Source organism: Tupaia chinensis, unplaced genomic scaffold, assembly GCF_000334495.1.
Source record: "Tupaia chinensis unplaced genomic scaffold, TupChi_1.0 Scaffold000597_1, whole genome shotgun sequence".
Classification (NCBI taxonomy): domain Eukaryota; kingdom Metazoa; phylum Chordata; class Mammalia; order Scandentia; family Tupaiidae; genus Tupaia; species Tupaia belangeri.
Genome location: NW_006160114.1, coordinates 3579998 through 3607558, shown reverse-complemented (window position 1 = coordinate 3607558; position 27561 = coordinate 3579998). Strand labels below are relative to the sequence as shown.

At 38.0% G+C, this 27561-nt stretch overlaps 1 protein-coding gene across 7 annotated transcripts in view; it reads right to left on the bottom strand.

Annotated features, from left to right (window-relative positions):
* FRY (FRY microtubule binding protein) overlaps nt 1–27561 on the bottom strand; it is a 505649-nt gene that overhangs the window by 3803 nt on the left and 474285 nt on the right. For 5 of the 7 annotated variants that reach the window (XM_027775685.1, XM_027775680.1, XM_027775681.1 and 2 more), the window contains 6 exons: nt 26378–26567; nt 21390–21539; nt 18364–18462; nt 14781–14864; nt 3898–3915; nt 1687–1797 (listed from right to left, as the gene is read on the bottom strand). In XM_027775685.1, coding sequence (XP_027631486.1) covers nt 1687–1797; nt 3898–3915; nt 14781–14864; nt 18364–18462; nt 21390–21539; nt 26378–26567 — 652 coding nt within the window. The remainder of the gene's footprint in view (nt 1–1686; nt 1798–3897; nt 3916–14780; nt 14865–18363; nt 18463–21389; nt 21540–26377; nt 26568–27561) is intronic. The other 2 variants (XM_027775682.1, XM_006158436.3) reach the window with 1 other exon arrangement.

Genomic DNA, 27561 nt, shown 5'->3' with positions numbered 1-27561 from the left:
AACTGATAACTCATAATTCTATGGAGGGAAACTGTGTTGTGAAGAGCTCCTCATAAGAGAGATCTGACTCCTGTATTCAAGAGTATATTTAAAAGTTATATGGTTTTCTATTTAACAAACTGAGCAATAAAGTAAGTAATAAATGACTGTCATTCTCTTTCTCTTGTATGGCTTCTCCTCTGCTCGCTCCTTAGATGGTAGTTTCCTGGCTTTGTCCTATCCTTCTGCTATGGGCAGGGTGGCTTCATCAACTCCTATGGTGATGGCCACATATGTGTCTTCATTTCAGATCTCTCCCTGCCTCAGGCCCTCATATCTAACCATTGTTAGGTACCAGTCATCTTGTATCTGGCAGACTCAGTCACTGACTACCTGGCAGAGGGTTTGGCTGCCTTGACATACCATCGACTCTTCTTATTTACGCTGTCTCGGCCGGGGCACCATTGGTCACTACGCTCATTTGAGATGGAGCCTTAGTGTTGGCCTCCACTCTTGCCTCTCCTCCCTGCCAGTTTCATCGATTATTTGTCATAAACATGTCACGTTTCCTTCCTCTTGTCCATCCTTGCGCTTGTGTTTCAGTTCAAACTTTCTTCTGTTGAAATATTTCAGCAGTGTCATAACCAGTCAAATCACCCTCCACAGAAAGATCTAGCTAAAATACTCCCTGCCACAGCAACTTCCATGATCACCCTTACCTCTTCTCTCCTGCTCGCGCCATCACTCCTTTTGGTCTGCATTTTACATGCTGGCGAAACTACAGTGCAGGTAGTGCTTTTCCTTAGCTGCCACGTGCCTGTGCTGTTCGTTCTTACTGGAATGCTGCTCCGTAGCCCTCTCTTCCCTAATTCCGAATCTTCCTTTAACGTTCAGCTCAGGTATAATTTCCTACAGAAAACTTTCCTATTTCAACCTTTCTTGCCTCTGGGCAAATTAGGCATTGGCCTTCTGTGCTTTCATGGGATCCAGTATAAGCACTATTATTTCCCTCACTACATTGTAGCAGTATTTATTCACTTGAAATCTAGGTTCATTGGAAGTATATAGAATGCTTGACTTATTTTATACAGTTAAAAATTTAAGTGTATTAATATTGATTTTAGGCAGGACAGAGAAATTGAAGAGAATCAGATTTCAATGGAAGGGACATCAAACCATTTGTGGAAAGATGGAATTAAAGTGCAAGTTTATTTTTGTGCAAGTTTTTTGTGAAATCTATAGATTTTTCATAATACTCATTTTTCCATGAACGTTTTGAGACCCCTTCATATGGACATTTCTTTCTTACCTCAGTACAAGGGCAATTATGAAAAGCTAAAATAAATAAGAAAAATCACAACATAGGAAAATTTTTCTAAGAAGGATGGCTAGACCTGAGGCCAAGAATGGAGCAATTCAAGTGAGATACCAGGGCGTGATGCATGGGAAGGCTCTGGCTTTAAGGCTTACGCTTGTCCCTGAATTTTAAGAAATCTCACTTTCTCATCTAGCCCTGGCCCTCCTCCAGAAAACTTTTAAAAAATAAGAATATGAAAAATGAGCACATTTATTTCAGACTTGCACTTGAACAAATAATTATGTGGGAATAAAATCACTAGGACAGTTATAAATGAGGTTGAGTAGGGGAAGAACAAAACAGAAGTAATGATTTTAATGGCACATGTCGTTGGAGACAAGTGGACTCACCTCTGGCATGGAGCTAACTTCATGCACTTGGCCGATGAGCTTACAGTAGGACTGAAAAAGCAATAGGAGCTGGAAGTGTAGCTTATATAACCTCTGACACAGTTCCAATTGCTAGAGAGAAAATTTACATGGGAAGAAATAGCTTTTAAGGATCATTCTTGTACAATTGGTGAAATCTCAGTGGAAACTTTTAAAAAAAAGTTAAAGAAATATAACTAGCTGTTATCATTCCAAATAAAACAGAAAAACAAAATCCAGTCAATAAATATCAGTGAGAAATTCACAGTATAATATAGAATGTTATTTTTCTTTATAATGGTAGATAAGTAATGAGAGAGGAGTAGCAGTTATAAAGGGACTGAGTGGACCACCCAATTTCCATTACATAAGGGATGTCAAAAAGTCTGTGGAAAAAATAGAATTAAAATATGAGTTGATTTTAGTATTAAAAAGTATTGAGATGCATACCCAGATTTTTTTTTCATCAAATGTATTTTCCATGAACTTTTTGAAGCCCCCTCCATATTTGCCAACTAAATATCTACAAATTATATCGAGTGGGTGTTTTAATTTTTATAAGTTATAATTTGCTTTTAAAAATAAAGAATTAAAAAATTAAAAGTATATTTGAAAGGCAAGACATTGACTAGTCCTAGGTGTTAAATAGTACATTTAGTAGGTGCTTGGGAAATAGCTCCGTGTGACAGTCCTGCTGCTTTTCAGGGTACAGACTCACCCTAAAGCCTGTGTAAACATTACAGTCCACAGTCCACTAAAGAGCTATATCAGTTTTACTGATGATACTTCTACTCAGTGCTCAATAAATATTTTAAGAATTAAAGAGATATAAAAAGGGGTGAAAAATACTTAAAAAAGAGAGAAATGATGAAAACATTCAAATTTTTCTGTGGTAAAAGACAAAAAGTAGAGAACCGTGGAATTTAAAATGCTTTAAGTACATGGCTTGTATATACTATGAGGGAAAAACTTATGACATCAAAAAAATTCCAGCACCAGTGATTGTACTCCTCTCGGGTTGTATCCTCTGCACTTCGCCTGTTCTATTCCCAGAGAGGGGTTAGCTTCTAGGTAATAGATGGATAGTATGGTTAAAACTAACTGCTGCACTGCTGAGTGTTCAAATGGCGTTAAGTAAGGATAACCAGAGCCATTCTTTTACTAATGTACTATAAAGAATTCAGTGAAGAGCTAAGGGCTTCTGGGGTGACTTAAATTGCTCCCCCAAATCAGTTTAAGGAGAGAAAGCACAAGAATTTATGCTTAGGCTTTAGGAAGAATATTCTACTCATACTAACAGACCTTTGTGTAACTAAAAGTTACTAAAAGTCACATTAAGACTATGCAGGATGAAGTTTCCTTTCTATTTCTACTCCTTCCCTGCTCCTTAGGGGAAAAACAATTCAGATTTACATGACTTCTCAGTACTGTTGACCAGCCTACTTAAAGAAGTAGCTATATTCCTTAATTAACTTAAACTGAGTGTTTGATTCCTTTAGTAAAATAATTTATTTTATGGTCACACCTTTTCTTATGGAAACCTTTAAAAATCTGGTATAAAAGGAAACTGCAAGAGATTGGGAAAAAAAAAAAGGATATTTAAAAACATTGCTATCTGGGCCCAGCAGGTGGCATGGTGGTTAAGGCGCTGGACTACCACATGGCTGACTGTGGTTCAAGTCCCAAAGCAGATGGCTTGATAATCACACTGGGTGTATGTGTGTGCATGCCCCAAACCCCAGGAGGACAATAGGGTGAAGGGATTGTGGTGTAGCTATCCCCTGTAGAGAGGGTGATTTCCCACTTTCCCTTTCACTGTTTCTCTCCAGTGAGCTCATGTGCCCTATGGCAAAAACCTAAAACAAAAACAAAAACAAAACCCCAGTGTTATCTTTACAATTTAGGGTAAAACCTAGCTATGAAAACACTAACATTCCTAAGTGCCAAATAATGGTAATTATTATTCAAAAATATTCCCCTGATATTACATGAATTCACAGCAATGTATGTTTCTATTTTGGGAAAAAGGCAGCCCAGAGAGCTACTAATAATGGCCATGTCTCAATCTACCAAATAAAATAAAATTAAATGAAAAAGGGAAAACATGCTAAGAGATATAATAGTAACAGTAAAAATAAGGTTTGTTATGAGTCCACGTTTATGGACAAAGAGTATGAAAGAAAGTTAACTTACTGCAAGAGATTCCATTTGCTACACAGCAAGCATGGCACAGGAAACAAAGGAAAGGAAAGAAAGTACAGGGTCAGTGTATGCATGCAGTAGAAAGCACGGCCCTCTTCCAAGAGCAGAACTGTCGGCAGTATTAGCATTGCTTGCCCAAACTTGATAAATGGTTGCAAATGTTGTACTCATTCAACATGCACAGCGTTCTGGTTAAAACAAGCTTTGGTGGGAAACATTATCACTAAAAAAAGGTCATTTTTAATCTCTTAGGTTCTCTGATTAGTTGATTTAGATTTTGTCAGTCTTGGAAACCAGAAATTAAATGCTTTATTGCTTGAAGATTTTAGTGTAAAAATAGAAATGATATGAGAGCATAATAAAATTATGAGGGGCCAATCGAGTAAGTTGAAGAACTACAGCTCCAGAATTACACTGTTGTTTTATATTAATGAAAGCAGCACCCTCATATATGTCCATGTTCATATCTAATAAACTGTGATTATCCTGTTAACACAATATAATTAAAAAGGTAAAAATAGCATTTTATTTAGTCAGATAGGCTTCCACATTGAGAATATTTTATAGGGCTGCTAAATATTGTAATTTCAAAGGGCTAAACATTATATGCTAAGAAATTAAGATATGACAAGTAATTTTCTTGCATTTTATTTTTGATAATTATAAATTTACTTTTATAATAATAAACAATTTTTTCTACAGGAGAGTTTCTAAAAGGAAGCTAGAGCTTATAGTTATTATAAAGCAATATGAATTTATAACTGGGTCATGTTCAACTCTAGCAATAATTTCTTTTTAGAAAATCAGTTTGACCATTCTTAATTATGGGTCAATATCTCTGGTTCTGAATTTTCAAAATATTTAAGGACCTATCTAACTCAGTCTCTAATCCTTGACAACAAATCCTTCTTATTTTAAAGCTCTTTAAAAAAATATCTAGGTTATCATCAGTCTAATGTATTATACTTTAACATAAGGTAGCGTGCACATAAACAAATACAACTAACTAGCAAATTACTACTTCTTAGTAGCTATAAACATCATTAAAAGATCATCACCAACAACTCCCACCTTGTCCTGTAAGGTTTTCTTCCCTCCTATTGCTCGTATCACGTGGGGTGGCACATTGTATTACTGTACAGTGTTTACTAGGTTTTGGGATCTGGCCATGAATATTTTGGAAAACTTTTAAAGATCAATACCATTAAGTCTGTCGATTGGAGTACACAGTTTGAGATATTTACTATTTTCAAGAAAACTTTATGTGTAGACGTTTCTATAACCAAACCGTATATACTGAAATACAGTATAATATCAGATAAACATATAAGGCTGGTCTGAAGTCTATATATCCACAGAATTTTCACTATGAAGACTTTGTGGACAACACTGAATATGATCAAAATGTTTAGCATTCACTTTAGCAAGTACTACTTCTACTGTGGAATTTATTTTTCAGAAGTGTGGAATGAAGCAAGTGTTAAGTAAATTACATGGTCTTGTGTGAAGAAAACTGCTGTTTCCTATTTTCCCAAACAAACTGTAATGCAAGAAAGTTATCAAATCAGTTAAAGTAAAACCTTCTCTGTTCTAAAGGGACATACAACTCATGGACTCCAGGTTATTACCAAGGAGTTTTATTGTCAACGAATTCCTTTTGCTTGGCTCTCAGGGTACAAAATGCCATGTTTCTTGGAAGATGGCCAACTTTGACAAACACCAGTTCTTGTTGTCCTTTCTAAACTCTCCTTTTTTAGGTAGACTAGGTCAAACTTCCTTGGTATTTATTATCTCATAACCCTTTCTTAGGCCACAGGCTGGGACCTAGTTTGCATATACAGTCTAAAATAATAATTGAAAAATGCATTTCTTAGGGGACATTTTTAAGAAAATGTTCAAATATTTTCCCTCTGTATGCTAATGTTTTCCCATGCTTATTTAGGTTTTAAAAACAATCCTTTGATAAATATTTAAAAACTTATCTATGTTTCAGTGACTTAAGGTTCTTCAAGACATGGTGTGGAAAAGTCACTATTTGGTCAGAAGAATATTCTTCATCCCTGTTCCTGCTCTCCTGATATGGCTTGATTTATAAATTGTAGTTAAAGTTTTTTTTTTTTTTCTCAAAATGAGGAAAAAAAGAAGATAAATGTTGATAATCTATTGCAAACAATGGGCAAATAAAGAGCTTTAAAAACCCAGAATAATCTAATTCCTTCTAATTAACAGAAGCATAGCCACATCTGCTTCTCTGTATTCTGCCAACAATGGGTTCTATGCTTACGACATAACCCTTCAGTAAAAACCTAAGACATTTTTGACACAACAGAAAACGAATATAGTGTATTACATTAGCTATTATTTTCATCATATTCTCTGGAAGCCATGGGTTTAAACTGAACAGAATACAATTTAGACAATCTAGCCTAATGTTGAGATTCTCTGCTCAGTAACATAAGTGCATCTAGTCTAAATAGGTAGGAATCATCTGTACTCACTTGCTACTAATACTGCTTGTGTCAGGCACATTGATGACTACTGTATTATGCTTGTTCAGTTGTTTTTTGGATCTTGACCATGAAAACCTTTCAAAGCTCTGAAAGAGAAATACTCTAAACTTATGCTACTGACTACACACTTCACAGTATTTACCAATTTCAGGAAAATTATAAACTAACTTTAGCAGACACTTTTTTAGCCAATATGGGAAAGAGGATAGCTTCTAAAAGAAAAACTGATTGACTCTATCTGAAGGATGAAGTTCAACAGATTATGACTTAACTGGAGAAAGTATTTTCTTGTTCAATATTTAACTTACTCAACTTGTATGAAGGGACTTCAAAAAATTCATGGACAAATAACATTAAAGTGGGAATTAATTTTGGTGCAAAAAAGTTTAAAAGTCATGCATAGTTTTTTTTTTTTTTTTTAAATAATATGTACCTTCCATGACATGAACTTTGTGAAATTCATGTTCTTGTATAAGAACAGAGGTTGTGGTGTCTTGCTTATGGATTATGTAGGAATAAGAAATACATAACTGAAGGATTAGTGTCCAAAAAGGCCCTAATAATTGGAATGATAATTTGACTATAATATGAAATATAGTAGGGCTAAATATAAATCTGTAATCCAAAGTCAAATGTTGAATAGTGTTCAGAAACATCTGTTAAATTATGAATGTGTCAACTAAAATCCTTTGTAACTCTGCAGTGTAAACTTCTCCATCTTACCTGGGAGCCACCTCTGCAGAACTGGGTTGGTGAGCTATTAATTAGTTGTAGGGCCCAGACTGAAGCTGATAGTTGGGGATCCATAGCTGAGATGTCGAGAGACTTTGCTCCCTGACCTACATTTATGCGAACTTAAATCATCTAGTAGAAACCACTTCATAATGAATTCCGCAAGAGATAAAGAGGCCAAAGGAAATCAAAAGTCTCGAATAAGAAGTGCTAGATTTAAGAAGTAAAGAGATTTCCCTCTCCTCTTGATATGTGCTGGCTGAGAAAACCTTCTTAAAGCAAGGTCCGCAAATGAATGAAACTGACCTCTTGAGATGCATGCAAAACACATTTCTTGTTTTACATCCTATTTAGTATGTGCTGTGACTTATTCCAGGAGAACTGGCATTATAATAACTGCTATTATTTGAATGTTCTCTCCAGAAATCATGTTGAAACTTAATTGCCCTTTTAACAGTAATAGGTGGTGAGACCTTTAAGAGGTGGTTCGATCATGAGGACTTCACCCTCATGAATAGTTTAATGCCTTATCATAGGCATGGGTTAGTTATGAGAATAGCCCAATTTTCTCTTCCTGTCTCATGTGCTCCCTTGCTCTTCCATTATGGCAAGATAGCCCTTACCAGATGCCAGTGCCATGCTTCCCAGCCTCCAAAACTCTGATAACTTTCTCTCCTTTTTAAATGAACCAATCTGTGGTCTTTTTTTTTTTTTTTTTTTTTAATTTTGCTATGGGGTGCTTGTGCTTGCTATAGAGAGAGGGAAAGCACCCTTTAGGGGGTGGCCACATTGCATTCCCTTCTCCTCTTGGAATTTTGGGCATGCACGCACACATACCACTCGCATTTCTCTAGCTACCAGTCAGGGACTCTAACTGGGTTGGTGGCCATGTGAGATGCAGCTGCCCGAATTTTGGGCATGCACGCACACATACCACTCTCATTTCTCTAGCTACCAGTCAGGGACTGGTAGCTGGGTTGGTGGGCATGTGAGATGCAGCTGCCCTAACCACTATACCACCAGCTGGCCCCAGTCTAATAGCAGCAGAAAACAGACTAAGACCATCACCAAGAAGCCTAAATCACTCACTAATCATGTAGGGTTTTTTTTTTTTTTTTTAAGAGATTTTGCCTTAGGGTACGTGCACTTGCTGGAGAGAGACAGAGACAGTGAGAGGGAAAGTCAGAAATCACTCTCCCCCTAGGGGAGATGGCCACACTGCAATCCCTTCTCCATTCTCCTCACAGGATCTTGGGCATGCATACACACATGTCTGGCATGTGATTTTCAAACTACCAGGCCCAGGACTTGAACTGCAGTTGGCCATGTGGGAATCCAATGATGTAACTGCTATGCCATCTGCTAATCCCATGTCTGTTATTTTAAAACACCTTTCTTTAAAATGTATTTGTATTTCCCAATTATTAGAAACACTTTTCTTAGAAACATGGCTCATTTTGTTATCTAAACAGGCACTGAGAACACTTCTCCAACATATCCCTCATAAACAGGGTTCAGCAAGCAGTGGTATGCATATTATATGCACAGAGGTGTGTCTCATATATGCAAAGAACAATAACTTTTCCATATTTTGTAAACACACAGCCCTCTGAAAATGCAAAGCCCTCATTCTCAGTTTTGGGGACAGGTACAGAAAAATATTTTTCTATTGTAAGAAAAACAATTGTCCAAGCATCATGATGATCGGTATCTGATTCTCGCCTTCACTGTTAAGAACTCAATGAACAGTAGGGATGATGGAGAACCCATCTGGAGTAGTTGATATTTAGCTCTAGCTCTTTGTTGAGACTTAGGAAGGCAGATCCAATGTTGCTAGAGCTTATTTAGAAATATCAGAAATCCTGTTTAGAGTATGTGTGGACTTAAAAAATTTTACCTTTTAAGTACAGGGTCAATTAAAATAAATACTGTGCAAGTTTAATAATAATAATAAAAAAAACTGTGCAAGCTTAATAAAACATGTCTGTGAGTTGGCTACAGCCCATAGCCTACCAATATGGAGGCTTTCTTCATTCTTTTGATGTCTAAAACTTTATGTTGAGTATAGGCGATAAACTAGAATATACCTATTCAATACCCAATAAAAAGTAAAAGTTTCTTCCCTAAAAAATTCCACAGAAATCCTCACTTATGTCACTTGTTAAGAATGACTCAAAATTGGCTGAACCAATCTTTGGTTTTTTTTTTTTTTTTTTTTTTTAATTTTGCTATGGGGTGCTTGTGCTTGCTATAGAGAGAGGGAAAGCACCCTTTAGGGGGTGGCCACATTGCATTCCCTTCTCCTCTTGGAATTTTGGGCATGCACGCACACATACCACTCGCATTTCTCTAGCTACCAGTCAGGGACTCTAACTGGGTTGGTGGCCATGTGAGATGCAGCTGCCCTAACCACTATACCACCAGCTGGCCCCAGTCTAATAGCAGCAGAAAACAGACTAAGACCATCACCAAGAAGCCTAAATCACTCACTAATCATGTAGGGTTTTTTTTTTTTTTAAGAGATTTTGCCTTAGGGTACGTGCACTTGCTGGAGAGAGACAGAGACAGTGAGAGGGAAAGTCAGAAATCACTCTCCCCCTAGGGGAGATGGCCACACTGCAATCCCTTCTCCATTCTCCTCACAGGATCTTGGGCATGCATGCACACATGTCTGGCATGTGATTTTCAAACTACCAGGCCCAGGACTTGAACTGCAGTTGGCCATGTGGGAATCCAATGATGTAACTGCTATGCCATCTGCTAATCCCATGTCTGTTATTTTAAAACACCTTTCTTTAAAATGTATTTGTATTTCCCAATTATTAGAAACACTTTTCTTAGAAACATGGCTCATTTTGTTATCTAAACAGGCACTGAGAACACTTCTCCAACATATCCCTCATAAACAGGGTTCAGCAAGCAGTGGTATACATATTATATGCACAGAGGTGTGTCTCATATATGCAAAGAACAGTAACTTTTCCATATTTTGTAAACACACAGCCCTCTGAAAATGCAAAGCCCTCATTCTCAGTTTTGGGGACAGGTACAGAAAAATATTGTCCAAGCATCATGATGATTGGTATCTGGTTCTCGCCTTCACTGTTAAGAACTCAATGAACAGTAGGGATGATGGAGAACCCATCTGGAGTAGTTGATATTTAGCTCTAGCTCTTTGTTGAGACTTAGGAAGGCAGATCCAATGTTGCTAGAGCTTATTTAGAAATATCAGAAATCCTGTTTAGAGTATGTGTGGACTTAAAAAATTTTACCTTTTAAGTACAGGGTCAATTAAAATAAATACTGTGCAAGTTTAATAATAATAATAAAAAAAACTGTGCAAGCTTAATAAAACATGTCTGTGAGTTGGCTACAGCCCATAGCCTACCAATATGGAGGCTTTCTTCATTCTTTTGATGTCTAAAACTTTATGTTGAGTATAGGCGATAAACTAGAATATACCTATTCAATACCCAATAAAAAGTAAAAGTTTCTTCCCTAAAAAATTCCACAGAAATCCTCACTTATGTCACTTGTTAAGAATGACTCAAAATTGGCTACTGGTAAAAAGCAGCCAAGATTGGGTAGGCTTAGATGTTGGGAAGAGTTCATATGCTATCTGTATGCTGTCATCTCTGACAGACTAGTTGCTCTGTGCAAAAATTTACTTTGCTAAGTTCAGTCAGGAAAATATTAACCATGCATAAAGTGCACACTTATCTAAAACAGAATACACATGTGTATAATTATTGGAGGTTACATGCAGACATACATTCTATAAGTTCTAAGTTCACTTATTTCAGTTCTACCTTTCCTCATGCAAACGATGCTCAGAATAATTGGCAACATCAAATTATTCCAAAAGGCAGCAAACCTGACTAAAGAGGAGGGGCAGAGACACTCATTTGAAGGTAAGCAGTGCTCTGAAGCCAAACGTTTGTTGGGTTTGCTTTGGGATAGAAGCTGAATGGTAGATCTAATCAGCAAAATAGTATCTCCATGGATACTGGATATAAGATCTTAATATTTAAATAGAGTGACACTATCATTTCTCCTCAAGGACCACCTTTAGGGTATAAAGATTTTCCCCTAGTATGTTCTCATAGCTCATTTGTGGCCTTCTTTGAGCATTAGCTGTAATGACAATCAAGTCTTCCCTATTTTTACAGCCAGATCTCAAAGCTCAGCAGTGATTCAGTCAAGGCTGATCAAACTAGAGAGTATGTGGTTTAAGCCAAATGCTCAGTGGCCAGACTACCTCTAGGGTCTACTAACAAATTTAAGCAGAGGATTTAACCAAGTAGCCATATGACTTAACCAAACTACCCAGCCTTGCCTGACTTAACAGGACTTCTAACCTCTCTACTTAGGTGGTATAGCATTTGCCTTCCACTTCAGCCTTTAGAACCCAGAATTGTCACAAAAACAGGGTCAAAAGCATCTTGATCCTTGCTTGAGTTCTCTTGTCACTAGAGTATCCATGAAACACCAAAAAACCCTGAAACACTGAGCTAATACCAACAATGAAGCCAAAGCCTTAGGGGGGGGGTCCTGCAAAAATGTAGGAAACATCAGCCTCAGAATTTACCCTTCTATTATTCTTTTCCTAAAAAATCCCACCCTCATCGCTCCTGGGTGTTTTATGCATCTTAATCATTTACGCAGATTTCTACAACCATAGAAGACTTTTAGATATATGTTGGTAATTATTCTCTAGCTTTTTCCTATGGGTATGTTTTGCTTCCAAAACTAAGTTAGAGAAAATATAGACAAAAGGAAAGAATATGGCTTTTAGAGTTTGTATCCCTGCAGATTAGAAAAGCTCTTAATTCAAAAGATTGTTGTGAAGGATCAAATAAGATTACATATGTACAATACAAAGAAAAACATTCATCCCTTATTTCTCCTTTGTATCTAAGACTTTATTCTGATGCCAGCAGAGTTGCCACATATACATAAATGAATTCTATTTCCTTAATCCTTGGGTTTACTATGGTTTGAATAATGGTTTGTCCCCAAATGGTTTACGTTTTGAAATTTGGTCTCCATTGTAATAGCACTAGGAGGTACTAAGACCTTTAAGAGCCTGAGGCCTTGTGGGTAGGGATTGGATCATGGAGGTATTATTCTCATGAACTGGATTAATGATGTCTCATAGGACCCAGTGAGTTCTAGCTCTCTTGAGAGGGGTTAGAAAGCAGGTGGTTATCAAAGGAAGATGACTGCCCCCAAGCTTCTCTCTCTGCACATGCCTGCTATCCTCTGTTTTGTTTAACCGTTTTGTGATGCCTGCCCATGCCTTTGGACTTCACAGTTACCAGAGTCATGAGTCAAACAAATCTCTATTCTTTTTTTTTTGGAGAGATTTTCACTGTAGGGCGCATGCGCTCGCCAGACAGACAGAGAAAGACATAGAGACAGAAAGCGAGAAATCACCCCCCAGGGGGGATGGTCACGCTGCAATCCCTTCTCCTCCATTCTCCTCTCGGGATCTTGGCATGCACGCACACATGCCCGGCGTGAGTTTTAAGCCACCGGGTCCGGGACACGAACCGCGGTCGACTACGTGGGAGTCCAGGGACATAGCCATTACGCTAACTGCTGGTTCCCACAAATCTCTATTCTTTATAAATCACCCAGTCTCAGATATTTCTCTAAGCAACCCAATAGCATACTAAGACAGGGGAAATATAAGAAAAGAGATGGGTATGAACAAGTACTTCAAGATAGAAGAAAAGTAAGAGGTAGATGAGGAGGAAACAAGAATAAGCAAAAAGGAGAAATGTTAATATGAGGAAGCTAGAGAAGAATCAGAAAAAAAAAAGAAAGAAAAAGTAAAGAAAACAAAGAAGAGAAAGCAGCTAAACAAAGTTGGGTTATCAGAAAAGTCATGAAGTATTTTTCTATGCAAAACTCCATCAAGACTTTTCTGATGACCCATCACGTAAACTACAGGAGGGTTTCCCTATGTTTCCAGTCTTTGTGGCCAGTCTGTAGTTCTGCTGTACCTTAGCAACCATGGAGGCTTGAATAAGCCAAGTTTCAGCCATAGAAAGACCATGTTATCTGCCAAACCTCTCATCCAGAAAGAATCAAATACCTTAAGGGATATGAAAGTTCTTCACAAACTGTAAAGTAAAATATAAATGTGTGTCTATGAGAGAGGCAGCAATGTAGAAATGGAAATCAAACTTTACTACTCTATCTAGACAGTACTTAGTCTTGTAGTTTGCTTGTTCCATCTCTGGTCTGTTCATTAAAATTTATCAAGGGGCTCATGAAGTGACTTGATGCTGGCCTGGATAGTTACTCTCAGAACTGAAAAATCTGTTCAGTAACAGTGACCAAACTAAAATTGAACCATTGGTATTTTATGGAAAATTTTTACTTCTAATTGTATTCGTTTTTTTTTTGCTTTAGTAAAAAGTACTGTTTTCTAACATAGGAGGATGATTTCTGATCCTCTGGAGGGTGTATAATTTAAGGTCTGTCACTACTGTCCCAGTAGTGATGATACAGTTCCAAGGTAACACCTTTTCTGCCTACACTGGGCAGAAAGGTCTATCTCATCTTCCCTTATCCAGTCTTGCCACTTCAATCTATTTCCACAGTAGATAGTGGAAGAGTCTTAATATAATCATCTCCCACTATTACAACTTCTCAATTGCTTACCATTGCTCTTAAACACTAATCCCTATATGGTCTGGCCTCTGCCAACTCCTCCAGCCTCCTAAACCTTCTGCACATCAGTTTCTGCACTACAAGCCACACTCTCTCTTCATTTCTTAGAAGTCCAGGTTCCTTCCTGCTTCAGAGCAGTTCTCTATCTACCCTCTTCACTTGGCTAAGTCTAGCTCCTATTAAAAATCTCTGCCTAGATGACACTTTCAGGGAGAAGCCTTCCCAGAACCATCTTCACTATCTGATCAGGTTGCCTTACTGTGGGCTTTCAAAGCTTAGTGTTCTTTTGTCATTCATGGCACTTATCACAGCTTACTCCTGTGTGATTTTTCATGATCAATGTTGGTCTCCCTGACAAAACTCCATGGTCAAAAGTTCCACAAGGGCAGAGGCCTTTCTGCTGCTCACTGTTGTGACATAAGAGATACTCAATATTTAACTGCAAAATGAATGATTTTAGTCCATTCACAGCCTTCTGCACAATTTCCTTTACAGTATGATGTACATTTACCAGTCAGCTGGTCTGAGGTGTATACTTAAAGCAAATCTACATGAGAAAATCTAGTTTAGAGTGATTGCTGAAAGGTCAACACAAACTTCCTTCACCGAAAGAGCTAAGTGGTTCAGTGAAGAATTAATTAAATTTCGTTTTATATTCTGAATTAAGAACAAAATTATTGGAAAATAGTTAGTATAGTTAGATAGTTTTCACCAAAAAGGTTATTTTTATGCGTGTATTTTTCCATAAAGAAGAAAATCTCTCAAATCCTTTTGGCACATAGTCATGCATGGCTCAAACATCATTCTGCCTTACTCTTTTGGTTTCATATGAATGCAGGGGATGACTCATTCTACCTCTTCCTATCTCAAGTTCCATGCTTCTTGGGTGGATCAAAAACAACACACAATGTCAGGAAACAGAAAAGAAGCATTCTAACAGACTTGTATTACCTTTTCTTCTGAATCCCCGGGTTGACAGGTAATTACTCCATCTCTTGATCCTCCTGCAAATGTTGCCTTACAATTTGCAAGCCACTGTGATCACAAAAAGAGATACGGGCATAGATAAATTCAGTGATGTCCTTAAACATGAATTATGTCTGGAAAAATTTATTAAACTTTGAGTCAAAATAAAATTCTTCTGTAATGATTTTTAGAAGAGGATCTTTATTGGGGTTGATGATTAACTGTTTGAAATTAAAATATGTTTATGTGGATGTAGTGATGGTCATTTAATAAATATAATTTAAACATTATGATACATGGCTCTGTGGAATGGTTTCACCAGACCATTCCTTATTTATGTATAAATTAAAATAAAAAATATATATTTAAAATGTTACACAGGATTGAAATCAGGACCAGTTCTTCCTTATAGGATGAATGATTTTGGTCACTGTGACCTGACTTGTAGCACACCTGATTCTTTGTTACTTTTTTTTTTCTTTTTATAGTTTATGCATACATTGAGAGAGATTGAGAGAGAGAGAGAGAGAGAGAGAGAGAGAGAGAGAAAGATTCTTATCAGGATCTTGTTGTGGTGAGATTCCCCTTCCCCAACTCTCCAACTTCACAGGTCTTGGGTACCTGCTCAGCCTAGTTTGTTTTTAGGCTGACCCAGGGATCTGAATCCATGGTTGGATATTTGGCTTCCAGAAATCTAACCTAGAACTGTGTCATCTAGTTTTTTTTTTTTTAATTTTTTAAGTTTATTTCTTCCATTGTGCAAGGGAGGATGAGAGAGAGAGGGAGGAAGGGGAAAGAGAGAGAGACAGAGGAAGAAATAAGTACCCTCAATAGGATCTTGACGTACAATTAACCCCCAGCTTTAGCCAGTCCTGGATCATGGGAATGTGTGTGCCTGATGTACTCAGGGAGGTCTCTGGACATGAACCTGGAACCTTCCCATGTGGGTCAGCCTTGCAGTGTTGTGTTTTTTTATTTTTTGGAGAGGTTTTCGCTATAGGGTGTGTGCGCTTGCCAGACAGACAGAGAGAGACATAGAGACAGAAAGCGAGAAATCTCTGCCCAGAGGGGATGGCCATGCCACAATCCCTTCTCCTCCATTCTCCTCTCAGGATCTTGGGCACGCATGCACATGCGCCTGGCATGAGTTTTAAGCCACCGGGTCCAGGACGCGAACCGTGGTCGACTACGTGGGAGTCCAGCGACATAGCCATTATACTAACTGCTGGTTCCCCAGTGTTGTGTTTTGATGCTGCACCACCATCTAGCCCTACTTCTCTGGTCATGTCAAGGTGGCTTCTATGGGGTACATCTCTTTCACTAGAAGAAAGTCTGTTATACTAATACATCACCTATTTAGAGATTCTCACAGATGTGAAAAGAAACTTTTCACATGCTGAAAATGAGCACTGAAGAACTGAAATTCACATCTAACACTGAAAGCCTAGTTTGGTCTACAACCAGAATGAAAGGACTACTGTTCCTGGCTGATGACTAAGAAGCAAGAAAACAATGACAAGTAAAGAACCACAGAAATAGATGACAAAGAGAATCGTTATGGTGGAATGTTTGAACCCTTGCCCTTGGATAGGTCATGATATCAACAACAACTGCAATAAATAAACCAAAACCAAGTATCTTTATAATAAATATGACACTGTGCTGTGCAGTTTACAGATATTACTTTTATTTTCATGGCAATGTCATGTTGTGTTTAGGAGCATGGATCTTTAGATCCCACACATTTGGGCTTTGATCCCACTCTTCCACCTCCTAGCTAAAGAGGGTAATAATAGCAACGCCCAGGGTAGTTGTCAGCATTAATTGATTTAATTGAACTCTTAGCAGATTTTTGGATATATAGAGATGACTAAGAAAACATAGCTGCTATGACTGTTTTAACACTTAAATCCTTACCACAATCCTGCAAATTAGACATTATGAGAAAGAAAAGCAATTAAGAGCAGTGTGTGGAATACAGGTCAATTTAAATTTCAAAGGCTTGAGTAAAGCATGATCTGAGACTTTGATTATGGTCCACACCTATCAGGGTTATTGCTAAAAAGTCATGTTTTAGTGTATGATGAACAAACTGATGCTACAAAAGGATTATACATTTACAATGTGACTCCATATTTTCTTCATCCCAGTATTTTCTAGTTTTTAATATAAAGAATCAAGTACAATCAGTTGTGTTATTTTAAAATAGACTGATGTAAACTCTTTACAGACAACTAACTTGTAAACTCCTGTATTCTTGCCTTTCTCTCGGTTGTATAAACCAGCTCTCTTGGCAGTCATTTTGATAAGCACATTTCTGGGAAACCAGAGTCTGCTCATCTGGGCAACTCCTCCTAAATCAAATAAATCACTTAGGATTTACTTATTATGCTTTATCTTCCATTTTAGGTTAATAACCATCACTGGCATACAGATGATGAGAATAAGATGACACAAGGTAATTAACTGAATCTAAGGTCACTAACCCTTAAGTAATTGAGCTGTGATTTGAATGCAAGTCCACCTGCCTTCAAAATCCCTGCTTTTTCTAAAGTGCTTGGTGTATCATAGCAAGATATAAGTGGATATGATACACAATGATTCTTTTTAAAAATTTTGCTACTATAGGATACATGCACTCACTGGAGAGAGAGAGAGAGAGAGAGAGAGAGAGCCCCCCCTTAGGGGGGATGACCATCCCTCAATCACTTCTGCTCCTTTCTCTTGAGATTTTGCATGCATACATACTCAGTGTGTTTTTCAAGTCATAGGGTCTGGGACTCAAACCATGCTGTTGGCCATGTGGAATCAGGCTGTCTTAACCACCATGCAACACCTGGCTGGCCTCATAAAATTATTTTTTATTGGCGAAACACTGAGTTCTGTGAATCCAACTGTCAGAAAACAGGTGGTCTGCATGGATGATTTCTAGATTACTTCTATCTCTTAACAGTTTATAATTTAGAGCTGAGGCCAACAGGAGCTATGAAGACAGGGAGAAACAGTTACTAAGTGTAGTTAAGAGGAAGAAAGAGATGAGATCTATCACAACTTATTCTTGGGGGAAGCTAACGGTGGAAAGAGTAATCAACAAAATAAAATCTCTGAAAGAAGAAAAGTTATGACACTGGTAAAGTGGCATAATAAGCAGATACCTACTTTTTCTAATTTCTTGGTAGGGATATTATAAGGTTGAAATGAAGGCTGAATAATTTCTCTTTAATTGACAACTTTTAAAATATAATCAATATTATACAGTTCTGTCACTATTAGTTGGAATTGTAATTTTTTTTACTTATTCAATAATTTATTTCTTTTTTTCATTTCATTTTCTTTTATACATTCAATCACATTATTATTTGGCTTACAAAATGGATATTTCAACAGGTGAACATTTCTCCCTAGTACAGTTGATAAAACTACAAAATACCTTCTTAACAGAGGAAAAGTCTGTTTTCTGCTCCCTAAATAGCCTATCTTAGCTTAGCCACAGCACCTCCAGGTACTCATGCTGGTTACGTTCACTTGGTTTGAACTGAATGAATATACATAGCAACAAAATGCTTACCGAGAGAGTAGCCTCTTTTCTGTTGTTGTAGGTATCCAAATATTCTTGCAGTTCTAAAACACTGAACTTGAGCTTGTCCAGAAGTCCACAAGAAAGAAGCTAAAGACAGGAAAATAACTTATACTAAAGCAACTAGAAATATGCTGACACAAAGGCATGTGTACAGAGATAGAAAATAGTTATAATTGCAATTAAATACTAGCTGGCTAATCCCAAGCCTCCTGTGAAAATGCCTTTTCCCCTTTTCAGTATAGGCCTTACCTAGTTTACCACAGGTAAATCATCATCCATCAATATTCCAAGTAGTATGAAGAGACCTCCAGAGACTTTCAAAGTGTTTTTGTATTTAATCTGTATTTTAAATAAGTTAAGAATGGTTTCTTATATTGTATTCCAAGCTGTAAGCGCCAAGAACCAATCAAGTTCTTAGAAAGACTGATTCTTTGAAGACTTTTAGCACATCAGGTAAGCTGCTTGGGTTCCCTGTATATTCAGGTTATCATTCCTTTATCTCAGGGATAGTGGCAAATTATGCCTGAGATATTCTCCCATTCCAAGGATTGTCATTCATTCTAATTATGGTTTCTTTCACTTTACAGGAGCTTTTTAACCTGATGTAATCCTACTATTTTGGGAATTATTGCCTGTGTTTAGGGCGTCTTATTTAAGAAGTCTTTGGCTACTATAGTCTCCAAGAGTTTCCCCTGTGTTTACTATCAGCAGTTTTATAATTTGAGGTCTTAGATTTAGATATTTGATCTATTTTGAGTTGATTTTTGTTAGTGGCATGAGATAGGGGTCCAGTTTCATCTTTCAGCAGGTGGATACTCAGTTTTTTCAGCACCATTTGCTAAAGAGATTAGATTTTCTTTTCCCCACTGGATTGTCTGGTACTGTTTGCCAAAAATCAGTTGGCTTCAAGTTTGGGGGTTTATTTCTGGCATCTCTATTCTGTTCCACTGGTCTACATGCCTGTTTTTGTGCCAGAAACAATGCTGTTTTGATTGTCAAAACTTTGTAATATATTATGGGGTCAGGGAGTGAGCTGCCTCCTAATCCACTCTTCTTGTGCAGTATTGCTTTGACAATATGGGGTCTTTTATGATTCCAGACAAATCTATGATTTTTTTTTTGGTAAATCTGTGAAGAATGTCTCTGGTAATTTTACTGGGGTTGCATTAAATATGTAGATTAATTTGGGTAGACTTGACATTATAATTATATGAAATTTTCTAATCCAGGAACATGGGATGTCTTTCTACTTTTTGGTGTCATTTTCAATTTTTGTTTTTAGTTTTTAGTAGTTTTCCTTGTAGAGGTCTTTGACTTCTTTGGTTAGGTTTATTCCTAGATATCTTATACTTTTTCTGGCTATTGTAAATTTGATTTCTTTCTTCAAATGTACTTAAGTCTGCTCATTGTCCATGTATAGAAATACTATAGATTTAATCAATCCCATTAAAAGATGGGCAAATGAGCTGAACAGACAACTCTCAAAGGGACACATATGAACCAGCTAAAAGTCAAATTAAAAAAAGTTCAACATCACTTATCATAAGGGAGATGCAAATCAAAACCACATTGATTTACCATCTAACCCCAGTTAGAATGACTAAGATTAAAAAAAATAATGATAAGTGCTGGTGAGGTTGTGGAGAAAATGAAACTCTCCTACATTGTTAGTAGAAATGTAAATTAGTACTATGGAGTAAGATATGGAGGTTACTCAATGACCTACAAATAAATTGCCTTATGATCTAGCAATTCCACCCCTGGGTATCTCCCCAAAGGATAGGAATACAGTCACTCAGAAAAACACTTGCACATCCATATTTATTGCGGCATTATTCACAATTAGTAAGACATGGAGCCAACCCAAATGTCCATGAACAGAAGAATGGATAGAAAAAGTGTGGCGCATATATACTGTGGAATATTACTCAGCCATAAAAAACAATGAGACCCTTGCATTTGATAGAAAGTAGATGAATATGGAAGATTTACTGCTAAGCAAAGCAAGCCAGACTATGAAAGAGAGGCATTGTATGTCCCCACTCAATATACACTGAATGTTTGCATTCCATGATGGAAACTGAAAGATTGGAAAGAATAAAGGCATGAAGCCCAACTGTGGATAATAGAGACAGTGTGGAAGGAGGGTGGAGAATGGGGATGAGGGAGACAGAGGGAATCAAGGGGGAAAAGAAGCAAAACATTTAAGGGACATGAAAATGGAAAATTATCTATTGATAATTGTATGGTATCTTTGGATGAATATACAGTGTAAAAATTTGTTATGTTGTAATGATACACAGTGATTGAATATATATATATGTGTGTGTGTGTGTATTCAAATATAAAATCAAAGCACATCCTCCTTGGTTCTAACATCAGTAATTACTGAGCATATGTGATGGTTCTGTGATATGCGGGTGATATAAAGGTAACACACAACCCGTGCCCTCAAAGAGGGTATCAGTCTTTTAAGGTTAGACTTATAAAGTCATGATTTAACAGTCATCTGGAGACTGTTTTAATGATCTTTTGAACTTTTTCATCACTGGTGGTTTGGGCTGGGCTAATTCAGAGGGCAGTAAGTCTTGGTTTGAGACCTGGGGGAGGTGGCCATGGAAGGGGTGACACGTTGTCCCTGGAGACCCATCTGGCTGGTCAACCTGGCATCATGGGTCTGGACAGGTCATCTCTGGGGGATACTTGACCATATTCAGAGCTGTCAACATCAGAGTCACCGGGAGGAGGTGTCAAGGATGAGGAGGGAGTGCAGAGGGGGATTACTCTGATTCTCTGAACTGTCTTTGCTGTGGTTCGGGCCAGCAATGTACAGTGATGACTGCAGATGGGGCCTTTGGGAGTCACAGCACAATACAGTGCTGTTCACAACACTGGAAGTACCCTTAAAGCAATCATGCCACCCGGGTGGCAAATGTGCCACCCTGAAGTTCTACACAATAAGCTGGGCAGGTACTTTGCTGTTCGGGTAGGCCTCATAGACCTGGGATACTCACAGTCTCAGCATCCACGAAAAGTGTCGGGCATTCAGAACAGGAGGTGAGCATCTGGGAGGAACTGACAAATTTGGATCCGATTCCTCGAAGATTATCTCCAAGGTAACTGGCTGCATCACAGGTTAGGAAGCAGAACCTTTTCTGAATATTCTGCAAGGCAGAATGACTATTTGTAAATGCTAAATTTCACTCATTACAGAAAGAAATTTTTTTTCTTTGGGGGGGAAGAAAGCTTCTTTTTTGGAAAATATTTAATTTTATTAATTTTTAATTGACAAAAGTTATACATTATCTTGTTTTGAAATATATATCTATTGTGAATGGCTAAATCAAGCTAGTTAAGATACATTGCCTCACATACTTACCTTTTTTTTTTTCTGCTATAGGGCGCATGCACTTGCCAGAAAGACAGAGAGAGACAGAGAGACAGAAAGTGAGAAATGGCCATTGTGCAATCCCTTCTGTTCCATTCTCCTCTTAGGATCTTGGGCATGCACGCACACGTGCCTGGCGTGAGTTTAAGCCACCAGGTCCGGTACTTGAACCGCGGTTGACTACATGGGAGTCCAGCAACATTGCCATTATGCCAACTGCTGGTCCCACTTTTTAATTTTTTTTTTTTTTTGTAGTGAGAATACTTAAGAGTCTACTCTCTTAGTAATTTTCAATAATACAATATAGGTTATCAATAGAAAAAACTGTTTTTTAAACTTTATAAAAAATATCAAATGAGCATGGATACTCAGAGCAAGGAGGGAGGAAAGGGGAATGAATGTTTTTGTTAAATAAATAAAATATTCATCTGATGTGAACAAAGTTTCTCCTCAAAATATCCTAAATGTCCTTTCACAATGTTTGGATGCTTATATAATCTTTTTATAAGAATATTTATTTTATTTATTATTATTATTATTATTTAATTTGACCAGAGAGAGACAGAAAGAGAGAGAGAAAGTGAGAATCAAGCTGCCAGGTCTGGGACTTGAACTGTGGTTGGCCAGGTGGGGTCCAGCACCTCAATCATCATGCCACCTGCCAACCCCCATATTATCTTCTGAAGAATTTTTAAAAGTTTATTTATTTCTTTCATGAGAAAGAGACGGAGAGAGACAGGGAGCACCCCAAAAAGGGTCCTGAGACCACAACCCACCCCTAGCCTTCAGCCCTAGATCATGGTAAGCTTGTGCCCAGCATACTCAGGGAGGTCTCTAGACTTGAATTGCCAATCTTCCAATGTGGGATTGCCTTGCAGAGTGTTGTGTTTTACTGCTGTGCCACTGTCTGACCCTCATATACTCTTTTACGTATTCTGACTTTTCTTTTTTTCCACTTGTGCTTGGTGCCAATCAAAGTGTGGGTCCTCCTCACTTATTTGTCAGATCATGAGAAAGAAAAAAAATAGTCAAGAGCTATAACTCTTTTTATATCCCTGAGCCAGAGCACTGAAATAGTACCACTGGAACCTCTGAAGAGTTAAGAAAGTAGGAGATGCTGTGTGGAACCTAGAATAACTTCTTCCTCTGATCAGATGTCTGAACTGCGCCAACCTATGTCCTAGAGCCTAATGTACATTAATTCATTAGTCCTCACAACCAGATGAAGAAAGCACAAATCTATAATGTGTCCGACAAATGACTCATCCTACTGTACTTTTTGCTTGAGGAAAAAAACATTACAGCTAGGGAGAATTGGCTTTACTACGCCTGTGTTAATGCCAAAATGAGAATAATTTTACCCCGTGAACTTCTATGCACACAATGTCTTTAACAAAAGGAATAAAAGATAGCAAAAAAATAATTCCAGTTCTAGATACTGGCTTTACTAAAAGAGATAGTATATCTCTTGAGTTGTAGAATATAATCCACAAGAAATATTATCTGTCCTATTATAAGGAAATTAGAATGTTTCCCAAACAATAGCAGGCTTTTGGTTCTCTATATTGAAAAATTGCCAACCATATTGCATATTGTTATTTATTTAATGTATCTGAGACTTGGTAGAATGACTAACATGTATATTTCTATGGTGTTAAGTTAGTTTTATGTGGAATAAAATACTAAAATACCAAATGCCAGAGCTGAAGGGAACTTGAAATGCCACATCTAGTATCACAAAGCAGTAGCTGAGTGGCAGAACTGGGACTAAGACTCAGGTTCCCCCATGTTATCTAAGGATAAGGTACAATCCTGGTTTTTTATCGTACTGATGGTAGATCTATCAGGGAGCTTCAGATTCACATCCATATAAAGGTAGGTGACATTTAGGGACTATAAATTCAGTTTCATCTTCTCCCGAAGTCTTTATAAACACACCATAAAATTTAGTAACATTGTGTGATTCACAATGACAATATTCTAACACAAGAACAGCAAGAAGACAATGCATGACCAAAACACTAGGAAAGATCTTCATATTGGAACTATAGAAATCATTTTCTTGTTTTAAAGCCAAGTCATTTTTGTAATTACCTCCTCCCTATCCATTCCAAAATTCCACTAAACACAGGGAAGTATGGAGTTTATAACCCCAGGAGAAATTGGAAAATCGTAAACAGACATGGTGAGGAAATGATAAGTGATTCATAACATCTAGACTGCACATCTAAAATGTATTTCATTTCCAGCATATTTTACTAAAATCTATTTTGCTTCCAGCATTCCTTTTAATCACACAGCATTTGGTGGAGGTTGAGAAAGTTCTTAAGGCTAAATATAATATTAAAAAGTAAAACAGTAGGTACACATTATTATTATTGCAGGTGCTCCATAGGGATTGATCTAATATACTGATGGAAAAAAATCCAATTGAGTCCCTTCAGGGTCAATGCCCAGTCCCACCTCATGTTGCATTTTAATGTTCATTGCTTCTCCACAATTTCTTTGCTGTCTGAAAACTGAACCTGCTTCTTTTCTAGGTGGTGAAATAAATATCCTAGAGAGTTAACTATTAAAAGACAGATGCCCCTCTCAGGGGAAGGGACTATCTGCACGAAAGGTACTAGGTGTGGTGTCTGAAGCTCTTTTCATTATTTTAGCCAGTTTTATGACAGGTCAGCTAAACTTTGGTTTCTTAGGTCTTTCTCTTGTAATTTTTTTTTTTTAGGACATCTTAAATTTTTAATCCTTTCTTTACAGGTTACCTAGACACTTTTGATTAAGAAAACTGTGGAAAGTTAGTAGCTGCCAGAAGTGAATGCCAGGCATTGGCATGTGTCAATTTCCCAGAGTCCTGCTTTACAGGGTGTCTGAATGTACTGCTTGGGGTCTCTGCTCACAAGTGCTGGAATCAATCGTGGCATATTTTAGGTCACTTTGCCCATATTTATTTGTAAACTTTTCAGCATTCTTACAGAATTTTTTACAGTCCTTAGAGTATTCTTCAGCTAGGTCAGCCCAGAGGGGTACTGGGGCAGGGGGTCATTCACCAGTGCTATGGTTTCTGGCTTCCAGTTTTTAGGACTAATTACTTGCAGACAGACCTGTCCCTTTTCATCGATGTTTGGGTGATAGATCTTTGTTTTAAATGTGCTCTTTGGTGGTTTGAATGGGTACTCTGCTGGGAAGTTGATTTTGATTCTGAAGGCCCCTTTGTCATATGAGGGGTTGTCAGGAAGAATAATCCCTTGGAAAGTCAATAAATTAGCTTCATTAACCTGGATGTTATGGAAGATTTTCATCCACATTTGTGGATTTCTTCAAGCTCCTGCTGGTGGTCATCTTCGATCTTCTGTTGCAATTTGAATTTTACTCTCATAGGTGGCTAGGAGTTCCAAGGGGAGCTAGCCCAGAGTGCTCAGGAAGGGCTGACCAACTCTGTTGCTCCCTGCATTTTACCAGGGAAATGAGACTCTATGGAGGGACCAAGGCTACAAATGACATGCCAGTGAGTATGAGGAAGAGGGGCTAAATGGTAACATGTATTGACTGCCACATAGAAATGTGTGCAAGATGACTGGTACCTGACTGAGGGGTTGGAGGTGGGTTTGGGATCCAGCCTGTTCTCTATTGGCCAAGTGTGTCCTCGTGTCCTCTGCTCTCCTTTTAGAGGAGGGGCTATTATTAACAATTTGATCAAATACACTATATAGACTGTGGTACTATGAATCATACAGGAGAAGTGGTTGGCAGATTGGTTTGATTATCTTTTCCTTTCCTTTTCTTTTTTTTCTTTTTTTTAGAGAGATTATTTTGCTATAGGGAGTGTGTGCTTGCCAGAGAGAGAGACAGAAAGCAAGAAATCATCCCTCCACCCCCCCGGGGGGATGGCCATACCACAATCACTTCTCCTCCACTCTCCTCTTGATATTTTGGGCAGGCATGCATGCACATGCACCTGGCGTGAATTTTAAGTCACTGGGTCCAGGACTCGAACCGTGGTTGACTACGTGGGCATCTAATGACATAGCCATTGCACCTTCTGGCGGCCCCAGATTGGTCTGATTCTTAAGGGCTACTAAGTAACCCATACCATTAGAAGAAATACACAGTGCACAGCACTCACAACAACCCTTCACTAGCTCACAAGTAAGCAAAGGGGGTAAGCAAGTGTTCATAGCTATGGCTGGCATGTTAGAGAATTCATAGTGGTTGGAGTAGGATAAGGGGTGAGAAGATAAAAGAGAAGGAAAGAAAAAGCAAAATAGTAAAGAAAATAGATAAAGGAGAGATTTAAGAGGAAAAGTGAAACGGAGGACTGGGGTGCAAAAGATACCCCTAAAGGTTCTGAGGTTATGGTTGCCTAGGATGAATGATGTCAATAAAGGCCAGGTTGGCAGAGGTGAAAGGTACTTTCTGGCAGCCTAGATCACTTGAAGTCAACGTTTTCACAATACCACTTTGAGAAGGCTAAGGGGATTAAGATTAAATAAAAGAAATTTTAAAGCCAGAGAAAATAGTACAATCTTAAAACAAAACAGCCCCTTTTTAACTTAGAAACTACTTGGCTCCCCTAAGAAACCAAACCTTCTGAGCTTTGGTGAGCACCCGTACCTTAAACAAGGAGGAGAACACATGAAAGGTATACACGGCGCAAGAGCCATCTGAATCACACATGAGCTGGTTGATGTGGCTACGCCAGGCTTCCTCAGCATCGTCACAGGCTGCAGGCTGAAAGGCAGCAAGGATGGCCGAGAAGAAGGGCGAGGGAGGGGGAGAGACTCCCCTGTCACCTTCTCCAAAGCTGGAAAAGAAATGAATATGACTGTGTCAAGAAATGATGTCTTTCTTGTCCTTTACCAGCTTGTATAAATTCTAACCCTGAATGTCAGCACGGTGATGTGGCCAGTTCTGTCTCTCTGAGTTGGCTTTGTGGCCCTGGCTTTTACTCAGAGATCTCTGAGATTCCTTTCAGATTTTAACTTTTTGAATTTCTGTGAGTCCTCCATGTTTGATTTCCTTTGTACAGACTTGGTACCTCTCTTTAGTCTTCAACAAATGGCTCTCCTGCTTCTAGATTCCATGCCCCAGATACAGTAAACATATTCAGGGACTTTAACAAGTTCATGGAAAAAAATGGAGTTAAAGTACAAATTTACTTGGGTACAAAAAAATTTTTCAAATCCCATGCATAATTTTTTCATAATACATATTTCCATGAGCTTTCTGAAGACTCCCTCATAGTCTCCATGCCTGGGCACTTTCATTTTTCATCATTATGAAAAATTATAAACAATATTGAGTTTTCTGATATGCAGTATTCATGTTGGGAAGATTCATTTTGTGTGTTGTAAAGATGTACAATGAGTAAATGTAAAAAAATAAGAAAAAAAAAAGAAAAGGAATAAATTTGTTTTCTAATTTTTCCTTTATGGAGGAAGAGAGAATTAAGGAATGAATACGCCTATGCTCGGAAGACAAGGGAAGGGGAGGAAAGGAAATGAAAGAAGGGAAATGCAATGTTGGAAAGACAGAGGAAAGAACAAAGTAGAGAGAATAATAAAAAGTGAAAAGTCTAATTCTTGTTCTTTTTTTTAGGAGAGGATTTGCTACAGGGTGCGTGCACTCACCAGAAATACACAGAGACAGAGAGATAGAAAGCAAGAAATCACCCCCTGGGGGAATGGCCATGCCGCAATCCCTTCTCCTCCATTCTCCTCTCAGGATCTTGGGCACTCATGCACACGTGCCCAGCGTGAGTTCAAGCTGCCGGGTCTGGCACTCGTATCGCGGGCGAC